Source organism: Siniperca chuatsi, linkage group LG3 (genome assembly GCF_020085105.1).
Source record: "Siniperca chuatsi isolate FFG_IHB_CAS linkage group LG3, ASM2008510v1, whole genome shotgun sequence".
In the NCBI taxonomy this organism is placed as follows: domain Eukaryota; kingdom Metazoa; phylum Chordata; class Actinopteri; order Centrarchiformes; family Sinipercidae; genus Siniperca; species Siniperca chuatsi.
The window spans coordinates 23,906,763-23,932,838 of NC_058044.1; the positions used below are offsets into that span (position 1 = coordinate 23,906,763).

A 26,076-nucleotide genomic window follows, 5' to 3' on the forward strand; every position below is an offset into this window, starting at 1 on the left:
CACACCTGGCATTGACGTTGAGAGCATTACATGAGGCGAGGTGTCAGCCTAATGTGTGAATGATCAGCTTGCGGGCGGAGCGTCTTAATGCTGTCCTGTTTCATCTGCTGATGGGTTTAGCAGAGGAGAACTCTCTCCCTCTCTCTCGGTCTCCATCTTTCTTACACAGCTTGTCTGGAATGTACAGATGTTTCCTTTTGGGAATGGGCGTCCTGCTCTGTTCACACACACACACACACACACACACACACACACACACACACACACACACACACACACACACATAGGAAGAAAGAGAGTGAGAGAGAGGAGAAAGGGGAGTACATTCTCATACACTCATATACACATTTTCCTGTCTTAGACTTTGAAACACTCCAGGCCAGCAGTGTCTTGTCGTCTCTCACACAGACACACACAGGGCTTTTTGTCCTCTCACAACCTCTAGCTTCTTGTTCTTTTTTCTCTTTCCTTTTGTCTCATCATTCTCACGTGCAGCTGAGGCTTTGCTGTGAAGGCACACTTAACTTAGCTCGACTCTGTCCTGCTTCCTCCTCTGCGCAACTGTAAAATGTCCCACTCAGTACATATGTTCATTAGGGCTGCACGATATGGTAAAAAAAGAAATCATATTAGATTATTTTGACAGATATTACGATTGCGATATGATTCACAATTAGCGGGAATCATCATTTTTGCATCACAATTTTCATTTTCACTGAAAAACCTTACATCTTACATCTGGGTAACAAGATTTGTAGGCCAGGGCATCTCTGCAGCACTACAGTACTTTACAGTACATTATAATGCTGTTTTGTCACACATTTTACCTTTATCACAAAATTGCAGCTTCTGTGATTTGGATATTGCACTTGGCCATATTGTGATTTATGCAGTTATCCTGAAACTGAATTTTTACTTGGCCTCATCTGCATCTTTATTTCTCAAATTTGGCAATATGAAAGTAACACAGAACATTTCTAAATTTGAGTAATGCCTTAGATCATGTCAAGTACCAAAGTGAACCCTGTCTGCTGGTTCTCACTGTTCTGCTCTTCTTTCACCTCTGCGTCCCTCTTGCCACTAGTAAAGGAGCAAGAATGTGTGAAAGTGTGTAAGTGAGCAATTCTACCTACTGTGTGTAAGAGCAGAACTGAAGAACAGAAGGGAATAAAAAAAGACAAAACCATCTTGACATAAGATAAGAATGTCTATGATTTCATGAAGTGCAGCACATGAATATACAAATGTGAGCAAGTGACATTTATTTTTAGCATTATTATTATTATCATTAGTTGTCCTCTTCTGCCTTTCATTCTCATCTTAACTCACAGGGGTTTATTTCTTACTGTTAAATTGAAAATGAATCCCAGTAACTCTCAAACTGCCAAATTAAATCACTAAACACAAGTCTGAAGCAGGTCTAAAGCTGGATGGCATCATATTACATATGGTTTCATAATGGTAAGCCTTTCTTAAGCACAATGCAAATTCCTCCTAGAATTTTGAAATAATAATAATAATGTAATGCTAGTGGTAATATTAATAAAGTAATAATAATAGGAATGATAGTGATAGAAATAATACTGATAATAATAGTAATAAGACTAATAATAACAATTGTCGTAGTACACACCATGCAATCATTTTGACCCCAGTTTGAATTGGGCCGGGACCTTTGTTACATGTCTTCCCCTCTTGTTCCACACATTTGCTGTCACTCTACTAGCTGCCATCAAATAAAAGGCAAAAAGAAAAAGGATTTACTGTAAATGCTACTTTATGAGTTGGGAGTAAGTAAGAAGTAAGTTCACTGACCTTTTGGCTGATGAAAACATTGACTGAATGAACTGAAAAAATCAGTGGTCACCAATTTTAAACAGGACTGGTTTTGTAGTTCCTAAAAAAAAGTTGATAGTTATGATATATGGCATTTTTTATTAGACAACAGCTGCATTATGGTGTGTCTTTGCAAATACAATATTAACTGTGTGAGTGTATGTGTTTGTGTGTCCATCTTGCCCTCACACGCATTTTAAATGTGGATATGTTGGTTTGTTCCCGCAGAGATCTTTCCAAGAACCACATCCCCTCCCTTGATACCAGCCTGCTAGATCGTCTCACTGGCCTCCGAGAGCTGTGAGTCCACACAGCATTATGTGTTTGTGTGTTCTTATAATTTCACCGACAGTACACCTAATCTTCCTACAGTATATGCATCTTTGTCGAACTATCTAAATCTTTCTTTCAGGTATCTTCAAGGGAACAGGATCAATGTTCTCCCCAGAGGAGTATTCTGCTGTGGGCCGCTGTCAATCCTGTGAGTACAAAGTCTGGAGAAGATGAGAACCTGGCAAACCCAGGGTTGAGAGGAGAGGAGAGGAGTAAGGGAGAATGAGGAAGATGATAAGAAAGCAGGAGAGAGAAAGGCTTGGTTTAGTCTGGCTTTAAGTAGGCAGAAATCCCTGGAGTAAGCTAAGTGGACCGGAGAGCATTCACAAAAAAACACACATACTGTATACTGCACACACACATACCCACACATGCACACACACACACACACCAATCACAGCATGATTACGTTCAATTACAGCTTACTGCTCCAGGCTCCCACTACCTCCCTCTATCCCTCTCTCCATCTCTCCCTTCCTCCATCCATTACCTTATTTCTTCCACCCATTGGGCGTTTAAGCACATGTTTGTGTGTGTGTGTGTGTGTGTGTGTGTGTGTGTGTGTGTGTGTGTGTGTGATGAGAGAGGACTCTGGTGGTTTCCATCAGTTCCTTCCAAAACCACCACACAACGGCCCCATTATGTAGCCTACTGGATAGAGGAGAGAGGGAGGGAGAAGGAGATCATGAGTGGAGAAGGAAAAGCGAGAAGAGGGAGTAGAAAAGGAACGAGAGAAGCATGGAAACAAAGCAGATGGGTGGAAAAGGGGGAAATAAAGGAGGTAGAAACACTCAGCACTTCAGTTGTTTGGGATTTAGTTTGGTTTTATGTATTGTGTTATATATCTGAGTTATATGAGTCATTTTTGTGTAAAGAGGACGTGAGAATGTCCTTTTCTTTGTTAAATACAAATCTAAAGTCATTTTGTGTGACTGCATCAATTTATAATTGGATAATAATGTAGAAGAAGCAGTTTCACATGTTCATTCATCCAGTGACTCAATTATTGGCTTCAAGCTTTTTAGTCAATGACAAACCCACACCACATTAACCTTGCCAAAATGGCAGCATTATACTGTAGTAATTGCCACAAATCAGTGCAGTCAAAAAAGTGAAGGAAAAAGACTTGCTCTTGACTCTTGTCAACAATTATTTGCCTGTTTTCTTTCCATCAGCGATTTAAGCAACAACCAAATCACCACCATAGAAGAAAGAATATGCGACAACCTATGCAATTTAACTCAAATGTAAGTATTCCCAATTCATTGTTATCCTCTCTGTATCTCTGCATCCCCTTGTCTCTCCAACAAATCTAAAAATATTAAATGATAAATCAAATGTAATTAAACCCTATTTATACAGACAGATATAGAAGCATATGCACAAACAAACGCATACATCTGATCACACATGCTTAATAAGCAGAATGCTTCCACTTACGTCGCCTACACACAAGATGAATGAAGCTCTATTTCAGACTGGAGTGGGAGGTAGTGAGTAGTAATTATTCCTCACCAGGACTTTAGATGAGAAATGTTTTCTTCTTGTGCAGAGTCTGTAACTGAGCGAAGCTAAACGGACTAGTCTGTAATAGACAGAGGGACACATGTCAAACAATCTTATTGTTCTTTCTGTCCTGTCTTTCTTTCCTCCTTCCATCTCTTACTCTGTATTTTCACCCTCTTCTTTCCTTGTCTCCCCGATATTTTTTTTCTCTTTACATCTGTCATTACCATCACCATTGCTTCTTCCTTTCCCATAATTTCCCTTCATACCCTACGCCTTTTTACCTCATTGCCCTTTCTTTCTCTCACATAATTTATATTTTTTTTTGCAGGAAAAGCACAGGTGTAACTTATAACATTAGTCATGTTTTTTTTCCATTTAGTTGTGCTAGTTTCAGGGTCCTGGTGTTGTGTATGACACTTAAGTGGAGCAGAGCCATGAGCCTTCATTAATGTTATCAGTAATACCTGTGCTATTTCTGCTATGAAAACCCGAGATGTCTGCCATGTAAAAGGTTTGTAATCAAGGGGGGGGGGAAGCTAGCCTGGCTCTGCCAAAGGTTCTTTCCAAATACTGCAAAGATGTAATATTTAACTACACTCAGTATCTTGTAATATTGACATTATGTTTTAATTAATATAGTTAGCATATAACGCTACTGAAAGATAGCTGCGCACCGACACGGCCTCCAGAAGTCTCTTTGCAGGCTTTTCATATTTTTAAAACTCTGAACAAAATGTATTGGTGGCTAGTGCGTTAGCTAACAAGTAACGTCTTATTTTTGTTGGAAGGTGTAACTATTGTCCCACTTTTGGCAGGAGCTAGTTGTTATGCTAACTGTTAGCTAACTGATATTATTTATATATTTATATTATAACTCCATTAAGTCAGTAAACAAGTGTGTTTACCAAAATGTTTGAGTATTATTTTAATGCAAAAGCAGGGAATTTATTTTGTCTTTTTAACGGGGTGTTTTTAGACGTTAAGACCAGCTCATTTAACGTTGTCGCGCCAACATTATTTGTTAACAAAGTGACAAAAAGTGACATTCACGTAAGTCCATGTAAAGTTACTTTCATTTACATAATCTCATACTACTTTGTATAATTTCAGTACTTTATAGCAAATAAATTATTGAAAATGTTACCAGCTTGGTTGAGGATGTTTTCATGCTGCAAAGATGAGCTAATAACACGAGAAGACTCAGAATGTTCTGCCCTCTTTGTTGTAGCTTGTTCAAATTTCATACTACAGTTTTATTAACAGTGGCATCAGTGCGGCTAACCCCCCTCCAATCTCTGTGAGTGTCTTGTTTCACCATTACTGATCCAGTCACTGCTTCCCTGTCTTCCTCTCCTCCAGTGACCTGAGCAGTAACCCCTTCGAGTGTGACTGTAAGCTGTTCCGGCTGGTCAGTTGGCTCCAGGAGAAAGGGGTGCGAGTTCGACGCCCGGACGCCATGCTCTGCAAGCACCCTCCTGAGCTCCGCCACCAACCCCTGCTCAACGTGAGCCTGCTCACCTGTGGTATGAAACAAATACACGCTAATGCAGACACACGACAGCACATGTTATATTTACATGTCACAAAAATGACAAATCTCAAAAAACTTTTAAAAGCTCATTAATCTGCTTTCCCTGTTTACTTGGCAATAGACCCATCTGGCCTTTTCAGATTCATGTGTACCATAATAGAAGTAGTTGAGAGACTTCCTTGACCTACATTAAGTCCTTCTGGCAAGCTCAACTCAGGGAAAGAAAGACATTAAGCAAGTGCACTTGACGATTATTACACAGGCTTATCTACCAAAAAAGTTAAAAGTAAATACATGAAAATGCTTAACAAAGGTGAACACCTTAGTAGTTGCTTTTGGATTTTTAAACTCAAATCAAAGGACAAAATGAATGTTACTGTATTATGCAATCCTTGTGAGGGCAAATTCAGACATCATAGGAATAAACTGCACATTAGTTGACCTGTTTTGATCTCTTCTGCTGGTTTGGACAGAGAAAGTCTGGTACTGATTAAAATTCGAAATGAGATGTGAGACAAGATATATTTGCACTGCACTGACTGAGTTACAAAACCTTTCCTTCTTCTACAGGTCTGAACTATGCAGCTTGTCTTGAGGACAGCAGCAGTGGAGGAGGGGGACGGAGCGAGCTTGTTATCTTCTCTTCCTCCACACCCGGAAACTTCACACGTGAACAGTGTAACAGTGTGTGTTACGCTGCATCACACCGCTACGGGGGCTTGGGGGCGAGGCACGAGTGTCTCTGCAGCACAAACTCAGAGCCGAACTTCATCAGCGAATCTCAGTGCTCCGCTGCCTGTACAAACCCCAATGTTATGAAGGTATGCAGCACACAGTGGTCCCAGATAGTAAATATTGCACTGTGAGACCTTCAGATGTCAAGTGTTTGCATCGTAAACACCTGCTTCTAATGGAGACCTCCTTTAGTGTAGCTTCCTTCTCTTCTCTCTTCCTTGCTTTGTTTCTTATCTTGTAAACACAACGTTCACAATTTCCTCTAAACCTTCCTATAACCTCCCAACAACTTCCCTCTGTGTCTTGAATGACTTCCCTACATCCTCAGTTTCAGTTTCCTGCACAGAGCAACTCAAGAGAAGTTATCCATAACACAAATTGAAAACCAAGATTTGTTGATTTTAAATTAGAGCAGTTCATAAGTTTCATTAAAACCAAGTTTTTATTTAAAACCATACAAATAATAGTAAAACCACAAACATCTTATAATTTAACAGTTTTATTTTACTTTTAAATACTTCTATACACAGGAGTGTGGGTGGACTGTGGCTCATGATGTGTTTGCGGTGGACTTCTCGGTCTCACTGAAGCCTCTCCCACTGCAAAGTGTTCACGACAGCATCAGTTTCTCTGCCGCCTCCTCTGTCACTCCGGTGACACTGTCCTGGGACTTTGGTGACCTTTCATCTCGGGTCAACACTACAGGAACAGGGCTTACCACAGCAACTCACAAATATGGACTTCCGGGACATTATGCGGTTAGTTTGATGGCCTGGGCTGGACACAAGGAGGTGAGGGAGAAATAAATAGGAAATGTTTTTTATTTTCATACACTATAATAAAAGAACAGCAGTTGTTTTCTTTTTTTAATTTTCTATAACACAATGACATGTTATTTTAATATTTTGTTTCATATTTGCACGTTCAGGTCTCTGCACACGTAGAAGTGACCGTGACACTTCCATCCAGGCTGGAGCTGCGCTGTCCATCTCTTGCTGTGGCCAGTAAGAGCCTAGAGTTCACGCTTGTCAGCTGGGGCGCTGCTGGCGTGGATGTAGACTGGAAGATCACAAAGGATGGCGTCCAAGTTGCCAAAGGTAAGATACACCAACACTCAAGCTCTGAGCAGCTAATGACACTTAGCTGATGGACTGTCCATAAACTTATCAGCAGGGAAATGGTGTCTGACTCTAATCTCCTCATGGTAATGAGGCTCTCCTGCTGCTGTAAATCTGAACAGCAGCTCAATGGCCATCTTTGGGGTTGATAGTAATTCTGTAAATTCTCAAATAATCCTTCCTAATTAGCACTTGCAATAACTGATTTCTTTGTCCACTTGGGAGCAGCGGAAATAAGACATGTCACATTTTAAGTTGATATGTTGACATTTTATGGTTGAGCATTCATTTAGAGTGGTGTTTGTGAACACCTGATGAATGTCCAATATTCACTCTCTTTTAGCTCTAGTTTCTGGTCTCTACCAACTCCTGAGGGAAATATCTGCCTCTTTAGCTGCTAAATGCTCCAATGTCTTCACCAGCTAGTCGCTAACTTTGTCCGTCTGCCCTTTGGTGCTGGGCAGGTAGTGTACAGTGGATTTTTAGCGCTTTTTTAATTAAAGCAGCTGTCTGCTGCTGCTGCCGAAAACAATACTATGAGAGCGGTGAGAGTGGACCAAAACACTGTGCTAAAACAAGCCAAAACACTCCGTAGAACTGCAGAGTCGGGTGATAATTCTGTCTGGGTTCATCACTATGAGTGACACCTTTCATATTACACATAGTCATGTGATCCTTTGTTATTATAAAAATATTTATTATAGTTAACACTTTGTAGCTGCCTTTCTGAACTCTACAAACTGAGCTTCTTGAAGCTCTCACAGTCAGGGTAGAGTGACCCATCAGGCAAGTCTGAGTCTATGAAAGCAGTTACACATTAACTGTGTCCCTATATCCCTTTCTCACACATACACAGACACACACAATCTCTCTCCTGTATACTGTTTAAAGACTCACACACGCTTAACCTATCTCCCTTCTTCATTCGTCTCCTGACAGCCCCTCCTTCATACCCTGCCTCATCTCCCATGACAGCGTATAATGAATTTGTCGAGTTCAGTTTTAATGATTTAGTCTTAATATTATTTGATCTGTGCACCAGGTTGTTTCTCTGAGATATTGTAGGACTGGTTTCTGCAAAGGCATAGCTTTAGAAGAAAGACGGTACAAGGTGAGAGTTTGTGAAACTATTCAGTTTCATTCAATTCAGTTTTATTTATATAGTGCCAATTCATAACAGAAATTCTCATTGCACATTTCTTATAGAGCAGGTCTAGGCCATACTTATAATATTAAGTAATATTATAATAATGTGATTCACTGGAGGACAATGCGGAATTATGAAAGACAAGACATGTCATTTTGGGCTCTGTCTGGCTGTCAACTGGATAGTGTGTGTGTGTGTGTGTGTTCGTCTCCTTGTATACAGTGGGTACGGAAAGTATTCAGACCCTACCAGAAATTTTTCACTCTTTGTTTCATTGCAGCCATTTGCTAAAATCCAAAAGTTAATTTCTCATTAATGTACACTCAGCACCCCATCTTGACAGAAAAAAAACAGAAATGTAGAAATTTTTGCAAATTAATTTAAAAGAAAAACTGAAATATCACGTGGTCATAAGTATGTAAAAGGTCACATCAATGCCACAATACATATTCAGTATTCATCATACATTAATAACTCAGTGCATCTTTAATGTGGATTCAGTATTTTTGCTCCTTCTTTGTGCCCCTTTTCCTCTATTTCTTTTCCCTTTTTTTTTTTTACAGTTTTTGAAGAGTCTCTAACTTCATAAATGCAAATCCTGTTTGAACAGTACTGGTTTTGTGAACACCTTGATTCTAATGATCTTTAAGTTATTGTCTCTCTCAAGTGTGTCATATATATATATATATATATATATATATATATATATATATATATATATATATATATATATATATATATATATATATATATAATTTAAGAATTAATTCTGTACCTTGAGGCTTTTGTAATACCTTCAAAGCTTCAAAAAGCTTTGAAGGTATCTATAAGTCAAGTCTTTTGAAGAGCATCTCTTTAGCAATAGAATAATGATTGTATCTTTCCATGATGTTGCAAGTGAGACTTCAAACAATCTGGGAAATCATGTGAATGTTTCTGTCCTCTGCCAGCCTCGCCTCACTGTCCAAAGGATGGGGTGTACCACGCCGAGTCTTCACGCTGTTTCCAGATTGTTCCAGTGGAGTTGAGCTGGACAGATGCTCGACAACAGTGTTCAGACCGCGGCGGGGATCTGGCAATAGTCAGGAGTGACGCGCTGCGTAACCTGCTGGCACACAAAGTCACACAGTGAGTGTTTCTGTCTGGATGGGGTTCAGAAATGGGGCCTCATCATTTCTCTTTGGGATTTTTTGCAATAGTACTGTATGTATATTCTCTGTTTTTTTCTCTGTTTGTGATGTCAGTTTGTGATGTGATGAATTTCAGTAAAGATTTTCCTCAAGTACTAATGTATTAGTATTACTGTGTGGCGTCAATACATAAATATATATGCGGATATAGAGATAGTTGTCAGTATTCATACTATATCAGTAGAAGAGACCAGGCTCTGTAGAAAGTTGTCAGGTACAGAACAGATAACCTGCCAGCTCTGCAACACAACGTGTCCTCCCTGTTTGTAACTTAATAGTTTTCACCATGTTGCAGTCTGTCTGCAGCAGCGACGGCCAAAGAAACATTATGACAGACATCAAATGCTCAAAACAGATGATGAACTTTCAATCACTGTCAATCACAAAGTACGTGGTTTGGATGGGGGTACAAAAAGTGTGTTTTTCTTGTTTCTCCCCTCCTGTCTGTGTGAACTTTTTAGGCTTTTTTGACTGAATGTGACTCTTTGTGTCTGGATGTGTGTGCACGTGTTGTTCAGACATAAGGATGTTTTCAAGGGCAGTTCTTTTCGTTATTCATTATTTACTGTTTACTGTTTTCTCTGGTTAATTGGTCCTTTGTTTTTTGTCATCTATTAATTTGTTTCTTTTGTTTTTCATTTTTTCTCTGGCTGCATAAAAATACAGAAATTGCAGTTTTTTCACACATAGTATAGTGTGTATGATGTGATCATGATGTCAGGCTTAGCCATGGGAACAGTCTCTTTCCACAAAAATAGTAGTGCTTCTTTACTGTATGTGTCTGTGTGGTGCACCAGACATGGACATCAAGGCTTTGCTATGATGAAAAAGTTTCTGGCCTTGTGCTGATCTGAAGGTCTCCACTGTTTGGTGTTTAGGTCAGAGAGGGTTGCAAAAAACACATCTGTAAAAGCACAGCTGTATTGTAACTTTAACACCCTGGGAGGAGGAGTCCACAGTTCACGGTGTGTGTGTGTTAATGTGAGGGTAGAGGCCCTGCCCTCGTAGACCTAAGTGGATGAGAGAAGAAAAAACCTGCTGCAGATGGAGCTTATCCCCTCTCTCCTCCTCCACTCGTCTGTTCATCCACCCCCTCGCTTATATAAGGAGCCTCATTTTTTTTTTTAATCAGTCCCTGTTTTTTGCCACAAAGACATTTTTTTTCTTCTTCCCTCTCTGCTTGTATTTTTTAGCCCGTCTGCTCTTTCAGATGTCGTTTTCACAGATGTAAGTAGTCAGCCAGTGTAGAAAAGTCTGACCAGATCATAATGAGTCGGACACTGACTTTTCTTTAGGAGGGAAGACCATTTTGTTTTCAGTTAACAGCGTATGACAAAAAGAAAAATTGAAGCCGTGGGGAAATGTGTACTCCATTAGTAAATCTATTAAAAATGTATCTGTCGTAATCACAGGAACATACAAAATATCTACAAACATCCCCTTTGTAAAATCCAGTTGGGGTTCATCCAAAGCCCATTTTCATCCTCTCTCTCTCTCTCTCTCTCTCTCTCTCTCTCTCTCTCTCTCTCTCTCTCTGTGTGTAATCATTGATTGTTGAAGGCAAGCTGGCACATAATTCATAGACGTCAATGTCACTTACTGAGACCCACATTGATTCAAGTCTGGATGTTTTGTAAGGAGGTTTGTGTGGTGTGTTGTTCCATCTGATGGTACCATTACATACACATGGATATTTGTGAAAAACACATTTTTCCGTCTTTTCATCATTCACCCTTGAACTACATGTGTTTTCTTTGAATTCTTGTCTTAGATTTTGTAATGTTTGTATGTGTCTTTCTGTGTACGTGTAAGTGATGGAGTCAATTTTCCAGATGTCAACAGCCACGTAGCTAAATGTAAAGTAGCAGCTGTGTTAATCTGTGTCTTACCTGTCTATTCCTGGCCCAGGGAGCGAGGTGTGTGGCTGGGCTTGAGTGATGTCAACTCTCCAGGCAAGCTGCGCTGGGTAAACGGCTCAGAGGCACAGGAGGGAGAGGAGGGCCTGCCACCTCGTTCCCCGATCTCCCGCGGAAACGTGTGCGTGTCCCTTGATCAGCGCAATCAGACCAGTTCACACCAATGCAACGCCAAGCGGGCCTATGTCTGCCAGTACAGCCCCCAAGGTAGGTTCCATATATTCACACAGACACACTGACACATGCACACAAAAATATGGAGCAGTTCGATTGCCTAGAAACCCATAATCGGAGGAAGAAAATGAAAAGAGGGACAGATTCAATGCAAATGCATTTTCCCCAAATCCCTCTGCGCCTTTTTCACAGGCAATTTGATGTAAATTAAGTTGAGGCACAAACAAGCATAGAAAGGAAAAGCAAACAGCCTCCTTCATAACTAATCACAGGCACAAGACTGGCTCCCTGAAGCACCATGTATAATTGGAGCATTAATACAAATTGCTCCTTGTGTAAGAAACATCCAGATACTGTCATTTTCAGCAGAACATTATGGCAAAGCATCACTTCTTTTCATTCATCTTAATATAGTAGTGCTGATGAGGATTTGTGTCTGTTAAGGAATAGGGTCACGTTTTCAGACTAGGTGAACATGGAAGAATGGAAACAGTTCTACCTGATAAATGTAATAGTTTGTTACCCAAAGGCCACATTCATAATTGTAAGTATTCCCATTTGTCAGTGTTTGTAAAGGAATAAAATGTTACATTTATTTACATGTCCATGTGCCTTAAAACACAGCTGAAAGCTGTAGAAAATACGCAGACTCCATAAAGTGTTTTATAGTATTTATATGTGGCAACTGGATATCAATACTTGTTGAAGTGGAGCGCATTTGATTGCTGCCATTTTGAATGTCCAAACGCAAAGTGCAAAGTGTTAACCACATGTTGATGTTAAGTGGCCAACATAATGTGGGTGAGTTGGTGTTAAAACATGTTAAGAAATGGGCACAATCTCAGTTTGAAATAGAAATAGAACACGTTCTTAAGGGCGTACGTGTCAGTCTCATAAAGTACTTCACTTGGTGCACACAGAGCTCAAGCAGAACTGGACTGACCATGTCAGTCTGCTCCACAGGAAGAGTCTAATGAGGCAGAATTCCTCTAAAGAAATGTATGACAGCAAACAGAGGAATCAGCACAGTCTAAAACTGCCTTCAAAACTGAACTGTCACAGTGTGAAATTAAGTGTACTGTATTTGTGTGTGTATCTGTCAGCCTGCCTGTCTAATTGTGTTTCTTTAGTCTGTCATTGATTCTGTCTCTGTGTTTGCGTCAGTCTGCAGATAGCAGATACATCGTGTACTGAAGTGTTCTTCCTTTAGTATCTTTAGTTTTTCAGTAGTTTTGTTTGGTCTCTGTCCTCAGAGGCTTGTTCTTTCTCTCACCTCTTCTTCTCTCTCTTTCTCAAAACAGTTTGGAACAGTGTGGACTGCAGGTGCTCCATCATTTCTTATAAATCGCCTCCACTACCTCTCTCCTCTTTTTAAACCCCTCTCTCATCTTTTGTCACCTTGACTTCGTTCTGTTTCTGCCTCTACAGTGCGAGTTCCAGATGCAGGGATCTACATGGTGGGCCTGGCTGTGTTTCCCTCCCATAATCCTTTGCAACACGCCCCATCCGCTCCGCTCTCTTCTCCACAACCTCCCAGCGTTGGCATAGAAGTGAGGAGGAGTCTCAGCTTGTTTATTTAATCATCGTACTGTTCTCCTCATACCTTTTTTCATCAAACTCTGTCTGTTTTCCTCAATTTTCCCTATTTTTTCCCCACAGGTGCTGTTGTTCCCAGCTCTGAGCTTTGTTCATGCAGGTCGTCTGTCCTCCCTAGAGTTTGTCACTCAGGAGCTCAGCTCACAAATCCACGTTCGATTCCAGACCTACAGACCTCACTGTCATTATCCCGGCCTGCACCTGCTGCTACCCAGTGAGTCAAACAGAATCACACCCTCTCACACACTTGACACATAAAACCATCTGCACATTCCTGGTATCAGCAGGTGTTAAAAAACCTATAAGCCACCTGCACCCACACCTCTAGTTAGACAACAACATCCACACAGACACACACATACACACATTGACCAGCCTTGTCTAAAGTTGTTAGGTAGGTGAACATGAAAGAAAAGTTTGAATGGAGACAGAAAGTAGGGCAAAACAGGAGAGGAAGGAAACAAGACCATTCAAGGTCAGCTCCCTTCTGAGCGCTTCCTGTCCTCGTCCAGACACATGACACGTAACTAACACTGCATGGCTCTAAGCACAAAAAATTGAGATGCTTTCTGTGTTTTTTTGAAGTTCTCCACTGAGACATAGCAGCAAAGCTGTGCAATAGACAGAGGAGCAGAGAGTGGATGCACGAAAGATGTGAGAAACAGAAATCCACAGAGAGGCGAGTTGCTTGTTAAAGACATGAGAGCACGTTTTCTGTGAAACTTTCATTTGGAATTTGTGAATGCAGCCACAGGGGAGGAGATAGTGGCGATACTGAGATTATTAATTACACAGAAAGCAAGTTTGCTCTACCCCACTCGAAGATGGATATCAGCCCAGCAAGATAATTATGTTCTCTCTATAAATACACACACACACACACACACACATCTTTAACATTCAGATTCCACAAGTGCACACTTTTTGGCTTGTTTTGGAGAGACACTTAACTTGCTTTATTTCATCTCTTTGATCCAGTAATTCATTGCTTTTATCTGCAGTTTTGCTCCATTATGCTTGTTAGATGTAAAGTGACATCAGGCAAAACTGCAATTACAAATCAGCTTTAGATTCTGACTTGTTTGTGTTGTCTTTTCTCCTTGCTCAATTTGTCTCCTTTTTATTCACTATATAGCCTTTGTTATTAAACAGAAAAAATATCTAACAATAATATATGAATAGACTACATCCAGTGGTGGAAAGTGAAATACTTTTTAAGTACAATTTTGAGGTACTTGTACTTGAGTATTTCTGTTATCTGTGACTGAACACTTCTGCTCCACTACATTTATTTGACAGCTATAGTTACTTTTCAGATAGGCCTACAAAACATATGGTCGGATTGTATAATATGATGCATTGTTATAGATTAAACAACCCAATAGTATATAAAATAGTTAGCTATGTATTAAATAGTAAGGAGGTAGAGATGAAATTAGCTCCACTTCCAGATACAACATTAAACTGCTGCTACACAGTGATGCATCAGTAATAATCCAATAATATAATATAATATAACACTCTGGCAGAGCCAAACTCCGGCTACTCTTATACTTTTGATACTTTAATTACATTTTGCTTTTACTTTTGTTAAATGTAATAAGAGAGAATAATAATATAATATGTCTATACTTCAATAAAAAAAAAAAAGATTAAAACAAGATACATCTTGTGTCTCAGGTTGTGGAGGTCCAGCGTGTGCTCCGGTGGCTGTTTGTGTCCACAATGACACCAGGAGCAGTGATCCACCCTCTTGCCCCCGACTAGAGCAGTGGTGTCCCTTCCAACGCCGTTGCCTGCCCCTCTCTAGTCCCTGCCAGCCATCTTCCTGTCCTAACTGCACCCAGGCTCACCGCCTGCCCCCTGGGGTGCTGAGGCCTCGATACACCCTACAGAATGAGGTGGTCTTCACTTTACCAGCAGGACCAGCTGCACACATACTGGTGAGAGGATATACTTTAGTCAGGGAGAAAGTTTTCAGTGTTTAAGCTTTGGATATGAAATATGCTAAGCCCAGAACAAATAGTTGATGACTGCCAGCTTTAATTTGAGGGTGTTTGGATAAACAGTTAAGGGATTGCAGCTGTTGTACAAGGCCTGCCATTTCACTGCAATAAAAGAGGCAGATTAAGATTTGATTCAATAAAGAAGACACTCCATATTTGCAGACAAAGTTGGCAGAGTGCAATTTTACTTCTGTCTATCTGACTTTGATCTGTATTTGCATGTAACGTACACTCTCCTGACCACTGTTTCTCCAAGGTACAAGAACAACTGGAGGACCTCTTGGTTTCCCGTGGTGATGTCATCGCCCTGCAGCATGATGCTGGCCCCGCCTCCCTTCTTCCCTGCCAATCCTCCCCACACTCACTGTGGCGACAATCTGTTTTAGCCCTCAACCAATCAGAGTGGTTCTGGATCAACAACACCAGACAGTCAACAGACTCCTCGGCTGACCACGACGCTGACCCTCTGCCTGACCCGGAGCTTGACGTGAAGGCGCTGGTGGAGGATGGTGAGGGAGGCTGGCTGGAGGAAGTAGTTTGCCCCGTCAGAGTTCTCTATGTGGGACACAGTAAGACTCAGCTGCAGGGAGCACAGCTGTCTGCTGGTCTACCCCAGCCCGGACTGTACAGCCTTCTGGTAAGATATCAAAGTCATATCCCAGCATGCATCTGACAGTCTCTCTATAGGGAAATATAAATAGAAAAAGTTAAGTTAAAGTTAAAATTTAATTTAAAAAGAATGACCAATAAATGCATGTTTTTTCCAATGTTAATACAAGCTAATAAATCATCATTAAGCTGTATAAGTGATGTATTTGTCTATACCCCCTTTTTATCCTATATTGGTAATTCTGTTGTATTAACAAAATAATTGCGACAAAATTTAATTTGATAAATTCCAGGTGACTTCAGCTGAGCCATCATACCCAGCCTCAGCATCATGCCCGTTGCGGGTGGTACCTCCTCTGGGCTTGACAATCCTCCACCCCCCTACCCGGAATGGCACCCTCTACCTGCAACCCAACGACACCCGGCTGCTGCTCCGTGTCCACTCTCGCTACATGACAAAGGCCTCTCGACGTGGTAGTAATTGCAGTGTGACGTTCCAGCCCGACTGTCCCCCAGAGTTTTCTTCCAGCCCAGCGCTCTGTCGTCCCGGGCCGAGCTCAGGGTCAGGGATTGAGGTCACGGAGCCCAGCCTGTATGCAGTGCTGGATCTGAGCTTGGGGACGGAGGAGCAAAGGAGTCCAGTGCAGGTGGAGCTGGAAGCCCATAATAATGTGACGGAGGCCAGCCTGTCAGTGGTCGTCCAGCTGGAAGCGCCACTCAGAGGACTGGTGGTGCAGCCACACCCTGCACACAGGGTGCTTATGGAGTCAGTCGTGGTGAGTGTAGCTTTATGCTTATGTGTTTATGTCACTGGTATTAAGTTCATGATATTGATATCATGCACATTGCACTGTACCCTGTCTTTTTTTATCATGTCTTCACATGTATGTGTATATGTTTGTGTGTGTTTTAGAGCTACACATCATCAGTGCTTGAAGGTTCCAATCCCACATTTAAATGGACAGTGGATGACAAGCCCTACTTCACCTATTACAACACTGTCCTCAATGTCATCTACCAGCACGCTGCTGTCTACAAGCTCACAGTGAGTTTCTGTTACATGTTCAAATCCAATATGAGTCAAATTGTTGTCATACTGCCAAACTGTCCTTTCTGTTACCATTCATGCCGGGATGTTAATTGTTTTAATTAAATGTATATGTGACAGGTTTGTTTTTGACATCCAGCTTTTTAATGGGGCATCCACAAAGACTGACAAAATGTCTGCAAATGTATGCAAAAATTAAACAACTTCCGTTGTGATTAGACTGAGGCAACTTATTATTTTGTTAAGTTAAGTTTCTAAAGTTTGGACAGTAAGGTTTAACTGGAAGCTTTATCATTAGTAATCACATAGGTTCACAAACAGCACACAATCAACATGTGAAAAATAAAGAACAGCACGATAACCTGTCAGCATCTGAAAACATGGAGATTTTTTGATAGATTTGATCATATTTTCTGTTGATTGCATCAGAAAGAGAGAAATATATTGCACATACAAGCCTGAATTGATGATTTTGTACTAATGCAGTTTTCATAAGTCTGTTAGAATTGGTGGGCACAAGCTATTAGCGTTTTGATTTTCTTGAAGACCTTCCTGGAACATGATTTTTTGCTCCTGGAGAATAGGTCCGCAACTAACAATTATTTTCATTCTCAATTATGTAATCTGCTGACAGAAAACAGTGAAAAATGCCCTTTACAGCATCCCAAAATCCAGCTTGACGTCTTCACAGTCCAACAGTCCAAAGAGTCCAAAGATTCAACTTATAATAATACAGAATTAAGAAAACCAGCAAATATTTATATTAAAGGTAGTCAGAACCAGTATATTGTTACCATTCTGGCTTAAAAAATGACTGAAAGGATTAATCAATTATCAAAATAGTCTACTAGAGACCTTTTATATGTCACATCATGTCTTTGGAAATATTATAATACCTCCTCCATAGTGTTGTGTCACAATTAAAGCTAACGTACTGTAGATGTGACACAAGACTTCTTACAAGCATTCTTACTGGTCATGTGGCATCTCTTTGCAGGTGACGGCCATGAACCATGTCAGCACCCTCACAGAGCATTTCAACGTGACCGTGGACCGGCTGCAGCCCATGGCCAACCTCACAGTAAAGGGTGTGCCAGATGTGGTCCCTCAGGGCTCCACTCAAACTCTCACCACCTCTGTGCTCGTCGACATGTCTGTGTCCGCCACTTTCCGGTATGAACAGAAGGGAGATAGATGGACAGAATCATAGATAGATAAATAGAAATCTTCTGTGGTGTGTTTCAAAACAAAGAAATATCACACTGCCTCTTTTTCTCTCTATGTTTCTTCTCTTTTTTTTATTTTTAAGGCTGAGTGAAAACACAGTGCATCTGTTTGTGTTTGACTGCTCCTTTCTTCTCCTCTATCTGTCTCTCTGTCTTTGCTCTTTTCTCTGTTTTTGTCTTCCTGTGCACAATAATAGCACTGCAGCAGTCATACCATACAGAGCCTTGGATTTATAACCGTGTGGTTAGAGCAGATTGCTGACAAGAATTTTCCCTTCTGCTCGGCTGTTTCCCCTGTTCTTTTTTTCCCCTTTTTATTCCACTTTTTCACTCTTTTCTCTCCCTCCCTCTTTCACATTCCCACCCTCCCAACTGTGGCGCACTCTTTCACTTAGTTTCCCTCCACTCTCACCATTCTTGGTCCAGAGAGGCTTCCTGAGTTTTGAGTTTCCACTTCTCCTTGTCCAAACCCTCTATTGCCTCGTCAGAGAAGATTCCCACTTTCCAGCTAGTGACTATGAGTGTGTGTGTGTGTGTGTGTGTGTGTGTGTGTGTGTGTGTGTGTGTGTGTGTGTGTGTGTGTGTGTGTGTGTGTTTGTGGATGGAAATGGTTATCAGTACATCTATTCATCTAAGTTCATGTATTTCTCTTAAGGTCCTCTTTTAATGGTTTTACATTGTCTCTGTTATGCTGCAGATGGTCTTTTGGTGACGGTGGATATAAGGAGTTTGAATACAAGCCTCAGTACCCCCCCTCCCTCCTTTGTCCTGAGTCGCCCAATCAGGTCCTCCTAAGCAACAATGTCACCTATATCTACTCTCAGCCAGGTAACCCCTTGCCTATCTCCCTATCAGCAGTACTAGTATACAGTCTTGACTAATTGAGCAGCAGCCGATTCAGTTTGACTTTGTTTCAGTTAAAGCAAGGTTAAAAAATTTTAAGATGGTGGGTAGATAATGACATGGCTAATTTTTCCCCTTTTTTCCATACACTCCCTTTCTTCCCTCTCTCGGTACAGGAATATACACAGCGCTGGTGTCAGTGTCCAATCGTTATGAAAACATCAGTCAGAGCATCAACATGAGCGTCTACAGCATCCTCACTCGTGTTGATATACAAACAGAGCCGCGACTCCTCCTCACTGGCAAATCAGCCGATTTTGAGGCTCACCCTCTGCCCTCACCCTATGGCATTCACTATGACTGGCACTTTGGAGATGGTTCTGCCCCACTGCAAGGTCGCCGCGTGGCACACACCTATGCACAGAGTGGAGTCTTTAATGTCTGTGTATCGGTAAACAACACCATCAGTTCTACGGAGGTTTGTGCCGAGATGTTTGTATATGAGGAGATTGAAGATTTAACAGCTGAAAGCTCCTCTCCTACAGAGCTTCACAGTCCTACTACAGTATGGGCACGACTTGCATCAGGTAATAACATCACATGGACATTCTCCATGGGCGATGGGACCATCTACACAACATCTGAACCTCACGTGTCACACAGCTTTATCAAAGATGGCAACTTTACAGTGAATGTGACTGCCGCAAATGCAGTGAGCTCTGGCTGGACAATCCTACCAGTGCAGGTGTTTGTCTTCCAAGTTGTGAGGATGGAGCCGTCCGGGTGTGTCCAAGAGCGGACCCCTGTCAACTTCCAGGCCTGGGTGTCTGGTAACACATCGGCTCATCTTTATGAATGGAGCTTCGGGGATGGAAGCCCCAACGAGACACACCATGGCAACCCCAGAGTCTCACACACCTACTGGACAAGTGGGAACTACCACCTCTCTCTGCTTCTTTCCAGCGGGGTAAACAAAGCCACCAAGGCCAACTTCTTCAACTGGGTGTGTGTGCAGCCAGCTTTAACCATTATCAGCCTTACCCATGAGAAATCACACTACGCTGTTGGGGAGGAAATACGGTTCCAGGCCAGAGCTGAGCCAGAATTTAACTACAGCTATCAGTGGGATTTTGGTAGAGAGGAAGACGTTTTGCTTATTCGTGGTTCTGGGAATATCGTGACAACGTATAAAAACCCAGGTTATTACATGGTGACAGTCATTGTCTTCAATAACATCTCCACCAGTAACACCAGTGTTGTGATTGAGGTTCTGATGCACATAGGACCAGTTGTTATTCATCATAATGGCACTAAGTACAATAACCTGACCCTTAGAGAACCATATGCTTTCATAACATCTTCCTTGGCTTCCAATGTCACTTACGTCTGGAACTTTGGAGATGGAAATGTGCTTACGGGCCAGAATATCCTCCACACCTACAACATCTCGGGAAACTACAATATTACACTGACAGCAGCCAACACAGTTAGCAGGAATCAAACTACTTTACCTGTTGCTGTGCTTGCACCAATCTGTGGGTTGACCGTCAACGCCAGCTTGGTAAATGTCCCTCTCAATGCCTCAGTACACTTTGAGGCCCAAATGGAGGAGGGAGATGGTGTCCGGTTCTCTTGGATCTTGTGTGACCGCTGCACCCCAATCCTAGGGACCCACACCATGTTCTACACCTTCCGCTCTGTTGGCACTTTCAATATCATTGTGACAGCGGAGAACGACGTGGGAACGGCACAAGCAAGTATCTTCCTGTTTGTCCAACGTGAGTTGGAGGGTCTGCAGATTTTAGCAGTGGAGGAGATCGGAGGAGGTGGAGGCACGGGATTGGACGGCTGCTGCTTTGCTACAAACCGTGTTCTCCACCTTCAAGCAGGATTAAAGGAAGGAACCAACATGACGTTTACTTGGAACCTCATCAGAGAGCTAGACGCCGTCAGCTCAAGTTTTAACATAAGCGGGAAGACAGTGGAGGTGAATTTCTCCACACCAGGTCCATGTAACATCTTTCTCCAGGCAGCCAACCTCCTGGGCCAGCTGTCCGTCAACAGAACCATCCACTTCCTGGAACCAGTCGGAGGGGTGCACCTGCAGATCAGCGACAACCCAGTTGCAGCCAATGCTTCAACTAACCTGACAGTATTGACTATTGAAGGCTCGGATCTGCAGTACCGCTGGTCTGTTAATGGGGATGCTCTGCAGTGGAACAAGCCCTGGAACAGCCACACCTTCATCAGTGCTGGCCTAAAGCAAGTTAGTGTGGAGGTCTTCAATGAAGTTAGCTCAGAGGTTGTGTCAAAGATTGTCAGTGTCCAGGAAGTCATTTCGGGGCTAAGGTTCACAGCTACCAATGTGACAGAGCAGAGTTACGTAGCAACAGGCGTCAGCGTCTTGCTGCAGGGGGAGGTACTGACAGGAACCAATGTGACGTGGACATGGCTGCTGAACGGAAGAACAGAAACAGGAAGGAAAACTTCTCTGATTTTCCAGGAGCCAAAAACAGCCATCGTTACTTTGAATGCCACCAATGATGTCAGTGGGCAAGTGGTTTCCAGAGAGATCTTTGTTCAGGACAAGATTCAAGGGTTGGAGCTGAGAGCAAGTAAAAATATTGTAGCAGTCGGTGAGAAGGTGGAGTTCACCATTTCTATGGCAGCGGGCTCGGACGTTTGTCTCATCCTCAGCATCAGTGGAGATGCCACTGTTATCCCTCAACCCAACCAAACCTACGTCCACACATTCAGCAGGGTGGACATGTACATGGTGAATCTCACTGCTCACAACCAGGTAAAGTCAAAGGAGATGGATAACATACATTATAAGATTATGTCATATGATTTGACCTTGACATGAGTAGAGCATGTGTTAAATGTGTTGCCCCAAGAATATATTTAAGCACATTGTTGATATGTTTGTTGTCATCCATTAAGTTATCTGTAAAATGGTGGCCATCAAACTAATACAGTACACATATTTTTATGTGTTGCAATATGACAATCCAGGTGAGTTTCAAGAGGCGGCACCTCCAGGTCGAGGTGATGGAGCCGGTGCGTGGACTTTCCATCCTTGGAAGCTGCGCAGCAATCACTGTAGGTGTAAAGAGATTGTTTGTGGCCAACATCCTGACGGGCAAACCTGTTAGTTTCCTGTGGACTTTTGATGTGGACCACCTCCACCATGTATCACTTATGGGCAAAGAGGTCAGATCACGTCAATATTTAGCCTTTATAATTATGCCATGTATATCAAAATATAGCAAACAGCTGTTAAGCTTCACAAATGGTGATGTGTCTCATTGAATCACACAACCCCAGGTGTCCTACACGCCAGGAGTAGCAGGTTTATTGACCATCTACCTGAAGGCCTTTAACGCACTGCATGATCAGAACATCACCAAGCACATCCTGGTGCAGAACCTGCTGACGTCTGCCGACCTGTATGCAGCGCCTCGGGACACTTTCATCAATAAGACTGTGACCCTGATGGCCTCTATTACACCCAACCACACCAAATCTAATCCTGTGGAGTGCTTGTGGGACTTTGGGGATGGTTCTACTCCAGTTAACACCAACACCACAACTGTGGGTTATGAGTACAGACACCCAGGACACTACCTGGTCCAGGTATTTGAACTACTTTGAACTACATCATCCCAAGTACTCTTTAAATCCATTAATTTGTTGATCTGTAAAATTGATTTCACCAGCTTGTTTTTCTCCCTGCCAGGTGAACTGCAGTAACCTAGTGAGCTGGGTGTTGGCTCAGGTAGAGGTAAACATCAGTGTATTAGAGTGTGAGGAGCCAGAGGTGCAGGTGGTTCAAGCCCCCCGCCTGGCCATCTGGCGCTCCCAGTCCACATTGGTGGAGGCCAGTGTGGACCTGAAAGGCTGCCTACGCTACGGAGCTCAGTACCTCTGGCAGATACTCTCAACACCCTCCTGTGATAATGACAGAGACCACCGTATTCCCTCTGGGGTGGTGACTCAGCCCTCTCAGTCTTTACTTGTCCCAGTAATTCGCCTGCCAGTGGAGGTGGATGTGCAGCGACTACAGCTGTCGTTGCCTAAGATGGCTCTGGCAGCAGGGAACTACACCGTGGTGTTTTCTCTGTCATACAAAGGCGTGCCGCTAAGGAAGGCTGCCTGTCTCCAGCTCAGCGTCATGGCTGCCAGGTCAGTGGAGAATCAAATCTGTCTTTGTGGATTATATCCTTTCCCCCTTTTATTTATTGTTTCTAATTTACTAATTAATTCTGCTAGTGATACGCAGTTTGCTGGAGTATAAAATTAACACAATAATCCACCCAGAATCTTGATTAAATTTGTTATAGTCACTGAATTAATGCCAGTTACAATTAATTCTAATGGTGACCAAGGTTTCGTGGTATCATAGATAGTCGTAGTCCATAGAACCTTCTCAAACCACTCCTGCAGCATAACCCACTTCTCTGGAGTTGATGCTTATGCTCAGTATGTCCCTAACACATGTTTTTGGCAAAATATAAAAAGTTCTGGCTTGCAAGGAAGCATGTGTTTTGGTAAAGTTGAAATTATGCTTTTCTGGGCTGCATGTAAGTGAACGTACAGGGGTGTCGTTCAGACATGTTTACGTATGTGTCCACTAGGAAGCAGTGTCACAAACAACACTGTAAGAAAACATAGAAGAAATCAGGAAACTAAAATCAATTTCACCCCAATGACAATGTAAATCACTACATCCGTGAAACGAATGTGAAAGAATTTGGATTTATCAGCGTAAATGGACAGGACAATGACGAGATTGGCAACGATATTAAGTGCCTTGACGAGAAATTTAGGTTCCTATGCTCTGCTAGAAGATCACTTGTGGCAGTCCTATGCTGAAATGTACGCTTGACGCACAGGTTGTTGTTGAGAGTCAGGAGGTGTGCGCCCTTCTCTGCGTAGATTCGCACAGAAGCATAATTGCAACTTAACTGTGTTGATCTATAGACCAATAAGTTCATAACTAGTTGGGCTTAACATGTTGAATTTGAAATTTGCACTACTTTATCTTTTTTATGTGATTTTAAACCCTTTTTTTGTTGTTAGGCTGATGCCCATCATAGAAGGGGGCACCTACAGGGTGTGGTCAAGGACACAGGACCTGCAGCTCAGTGCGGAGCAGTCCTATGACCCCAACATGGACCCAGACAGCCAGTCACTACTTCACTACCACTGGGAGTGTCAAAGCACTTCGAAGGTAAGAGCAGGCATGAAACACAAGTCGCTTACACACATTATAACTGAAAAAGTGTCAATGAAAAGCTACTTGTAAAAACTATGTTACAGACATTTGAACCAGACGTTGATATCTAAATGTGCTATCTAAATGTAGTAACACGTAGCAAAAGGAGGGGAGCTGTTCAAAGCTGAGAAGGGAGAAAATGAATATGCTCAATTTGTGAACAAATGCAGGCACTGAGAGGCAAAGAAACTAAAACAGGACTAGCAGCTACTCAGGCGGCAAGCTTGGAGTTCTTTTTCAGGCAGCATCTATCAAAATGTAGTCACTAAAAAAAAACTCATGTAGTCATTATACCTATTAAATTAGAGCTAATATGTATTATATAGTACTTAGTAAATTACAATGTCCATATGTATTTAGCAGAATAGTGAATGGTGAATGAATGAGTGGTGTTTTTAATGGTCTTCATGTAGACTTCAGGAAGACTCAGTAGAGTACAACAGAGTTCTTTGCTGTTCTGCTTTTGCTCCTGTGATTAGACAGGATTCTCTCTCTCACTTTCTCACTATATTCTCAATATTTGGCTTGAGTCTAATAGAAATAAAAGAGTGTTGAATTGTCAAACCAAACTTACTCTCAAGCATTTTATTGGTACTTTTTTAATAGTGAATTCATAAGTTATTTAGAGTTTGGAGGACAGACTTGATTCTGCAAAGGAGACTGTGGAAAAATGACATAATGGTTATCTGGTCCTGAGTACTGTTACTGCCTTCAGAAAGCCTTGGCAGCATTGATGTGAAGAGGAGAACTCAGTTCAGGGCAGTTTGTGAGTGTGTGTGTGTTTGTGCACGCGTGTGTGTGCGCGTGTGTATGCGTGCAAGTGTAAATTCATTTAGTGTTTTTCACACTCACCGCTTCCTTGGCTGGGTGGGAACACATTCTGCCTGTGCAGCAAAAGACCACATTATAAGACCCAATGGGATGGGTGTGTACTGCAAGAGTGTGTGTGTGTGTGTGTGTGTGTGTGTGTGTGTGTGTGTGTGTGTGTGTGTGTGTTGAATTGTACATCTAAGCAGACAGGCATTTAAAGGGTTATGTAACTGTTTAGCGATAAACTCAACATTCCACAGCTGGTGCTTTGCTCCCCACCCTGATAATTACACACTTGCACATACAGTAAACAACATGCACACATCACACACACTCACAGCTGTATAGCACTGCTAATAAAGAGAAAGGACATTCAGTCTGACCACAAAGAGTGAAACAGTTTTGCACTCAGGTAGAAGGATTCCAAGCTGAAAAGATAAAGAAAAGGAGTTGACAGGAACACAGTTGATTGAATGTCCTACACTGTCCTGACCTTGGATGCAAATACAATTGTAGGAGAAGATAGAGTTGATTAAAAAAGGGGGGGGAAATTTCACTCTTACACAATGATGATTTCTTTGCTTTTCTCTGAAACAGAGCTGAAAAATTCGATTATCACAACATTTGTGGCAGTTTTTGGTTGATGACCATCCATTTTCTCAAGAACTGTATATTTCAAAAAATGAAAATCAGTAGCATTGTGGTTATGGTGAACAAACGATTGGATTCATTATTTACTTTATTTTATTTACTTACTTAACTAAGTAAATAAAGTAGGATTATCCCAAATTAATAGTCAGATTGAACATAGGTCTTTAAAAAAAATACCAAGTGAGTTTGTTGTTCTAACATCAAGACGGAGGCTATTCCATAGTCCAGGCACACATAAAATACAAAGCAGCCTCGCCAAATTTCTTGTGGGAACGTAAAATGAAAGTTATCACAGATATGTGAAGGTTATGTAGGGCTTTATAAAAGAAGACTCAAAAAAGAGTTTTTTATGACTTTGTTAAAATGACAAATAAATTTAAGTAAAATTGAACCTCTTGAATGTCTTTTTCTAGTTTTAATGGCTGTATTACAGGGAAGCTATATCTCAATTTTAAATTAAATCTCATTTCTCACACGCTCATCAATATATTGCCGACCTTTACTCAGAATATCATAAAAA

General features: G+C 41.7%; 1 protein-coding gene across 4 annotated transcripts in view; it reads left to right on the forward strand.

The window, feature by feature from the left end:
* The window catches only part of pkd1a (polycystic kidney disease 1a), a 64,283-nt gene that overhangs the window by 13,680 nt on the left and 24,527 nt on the right, over positions 1-26,076 (forward strand). For 2 of the 4 annotated variants that reach the window (XM_044190303.1, XM_044190301.1), the window contains exons 2-23: positions 2,065-2,136; positions 2,249-2,317; positions 3,345-3,416; positions 5,038-5,201; positions 5,780-6,030; positions 6,475-6,735; positions 6,873-7,041; positions 9,160-9,337; positions 11,302-11,522; positions 12,918-13,039; positions 13,149-13,299; positions 14,766-15,028; positions 15,348-15,728; positions 15,994-16,476; positions 16,614-16,745; positions 17,746-17,921; positions 18,672-18,802; positions 18,994-21,617; positions 21,833-22,030; positions 22,145-22,453; positions 22,557-23,002; positions 23,900-24,050. In XM_044190303.1, the coding sequence (XP_044046238.1) occupies positions 2,065-2,136; positions 2,249-2,317; positions 3,345-3,416; positions 5,038-5,201; positions 5,780-6,030; positions 6,475-6,735; positions 6,873-7,041; positions 9,160-9,337; positions 11,302-11,522; positions 12,918-13,039; positions 13,149-13,299; positions 14,766-15,028; positions 15,348-15,728; positions 15,994-16,476; positions 16,614-16,745; positions 17,746-17,921; positions 18,672-18,802; positions 18,994-21,617; positions 21,833-22,030; positions 22,145-22,453; positions 22,557-23,002; positions 23,900-24,050 (7,024 nt within the window). Of the gene's footprint in view, positions 1-2,064; positions 2,137-2,248; positions 2,318-3,344; positions 3,417-4,081; positions 4,190-5,037; positions 5,202-5,779; positions 6,031-6,474; positions 6,736-6,872; positions 7,042-9,159; positions 9,338-11,301; positions 11,523-12,917; positions 13,040-13,148; positions 13,300-14,765; positions 15,029-15,347; positions 15,729-15,993; positions 16,477-16,613; positions 16,746-17,745; positions 17,922-18,671; positions 18,803-18,993; positions 21,618-21,832; positions 22,031-22,144; positions 22,454-22,556; positions 23,003-23,899; positions 24,051-26,076 lie in introns of those variants that run through there. The other 2 variants (XM_044190302.1, XM_044190304.1) reach the window with 2 other exon arrangements.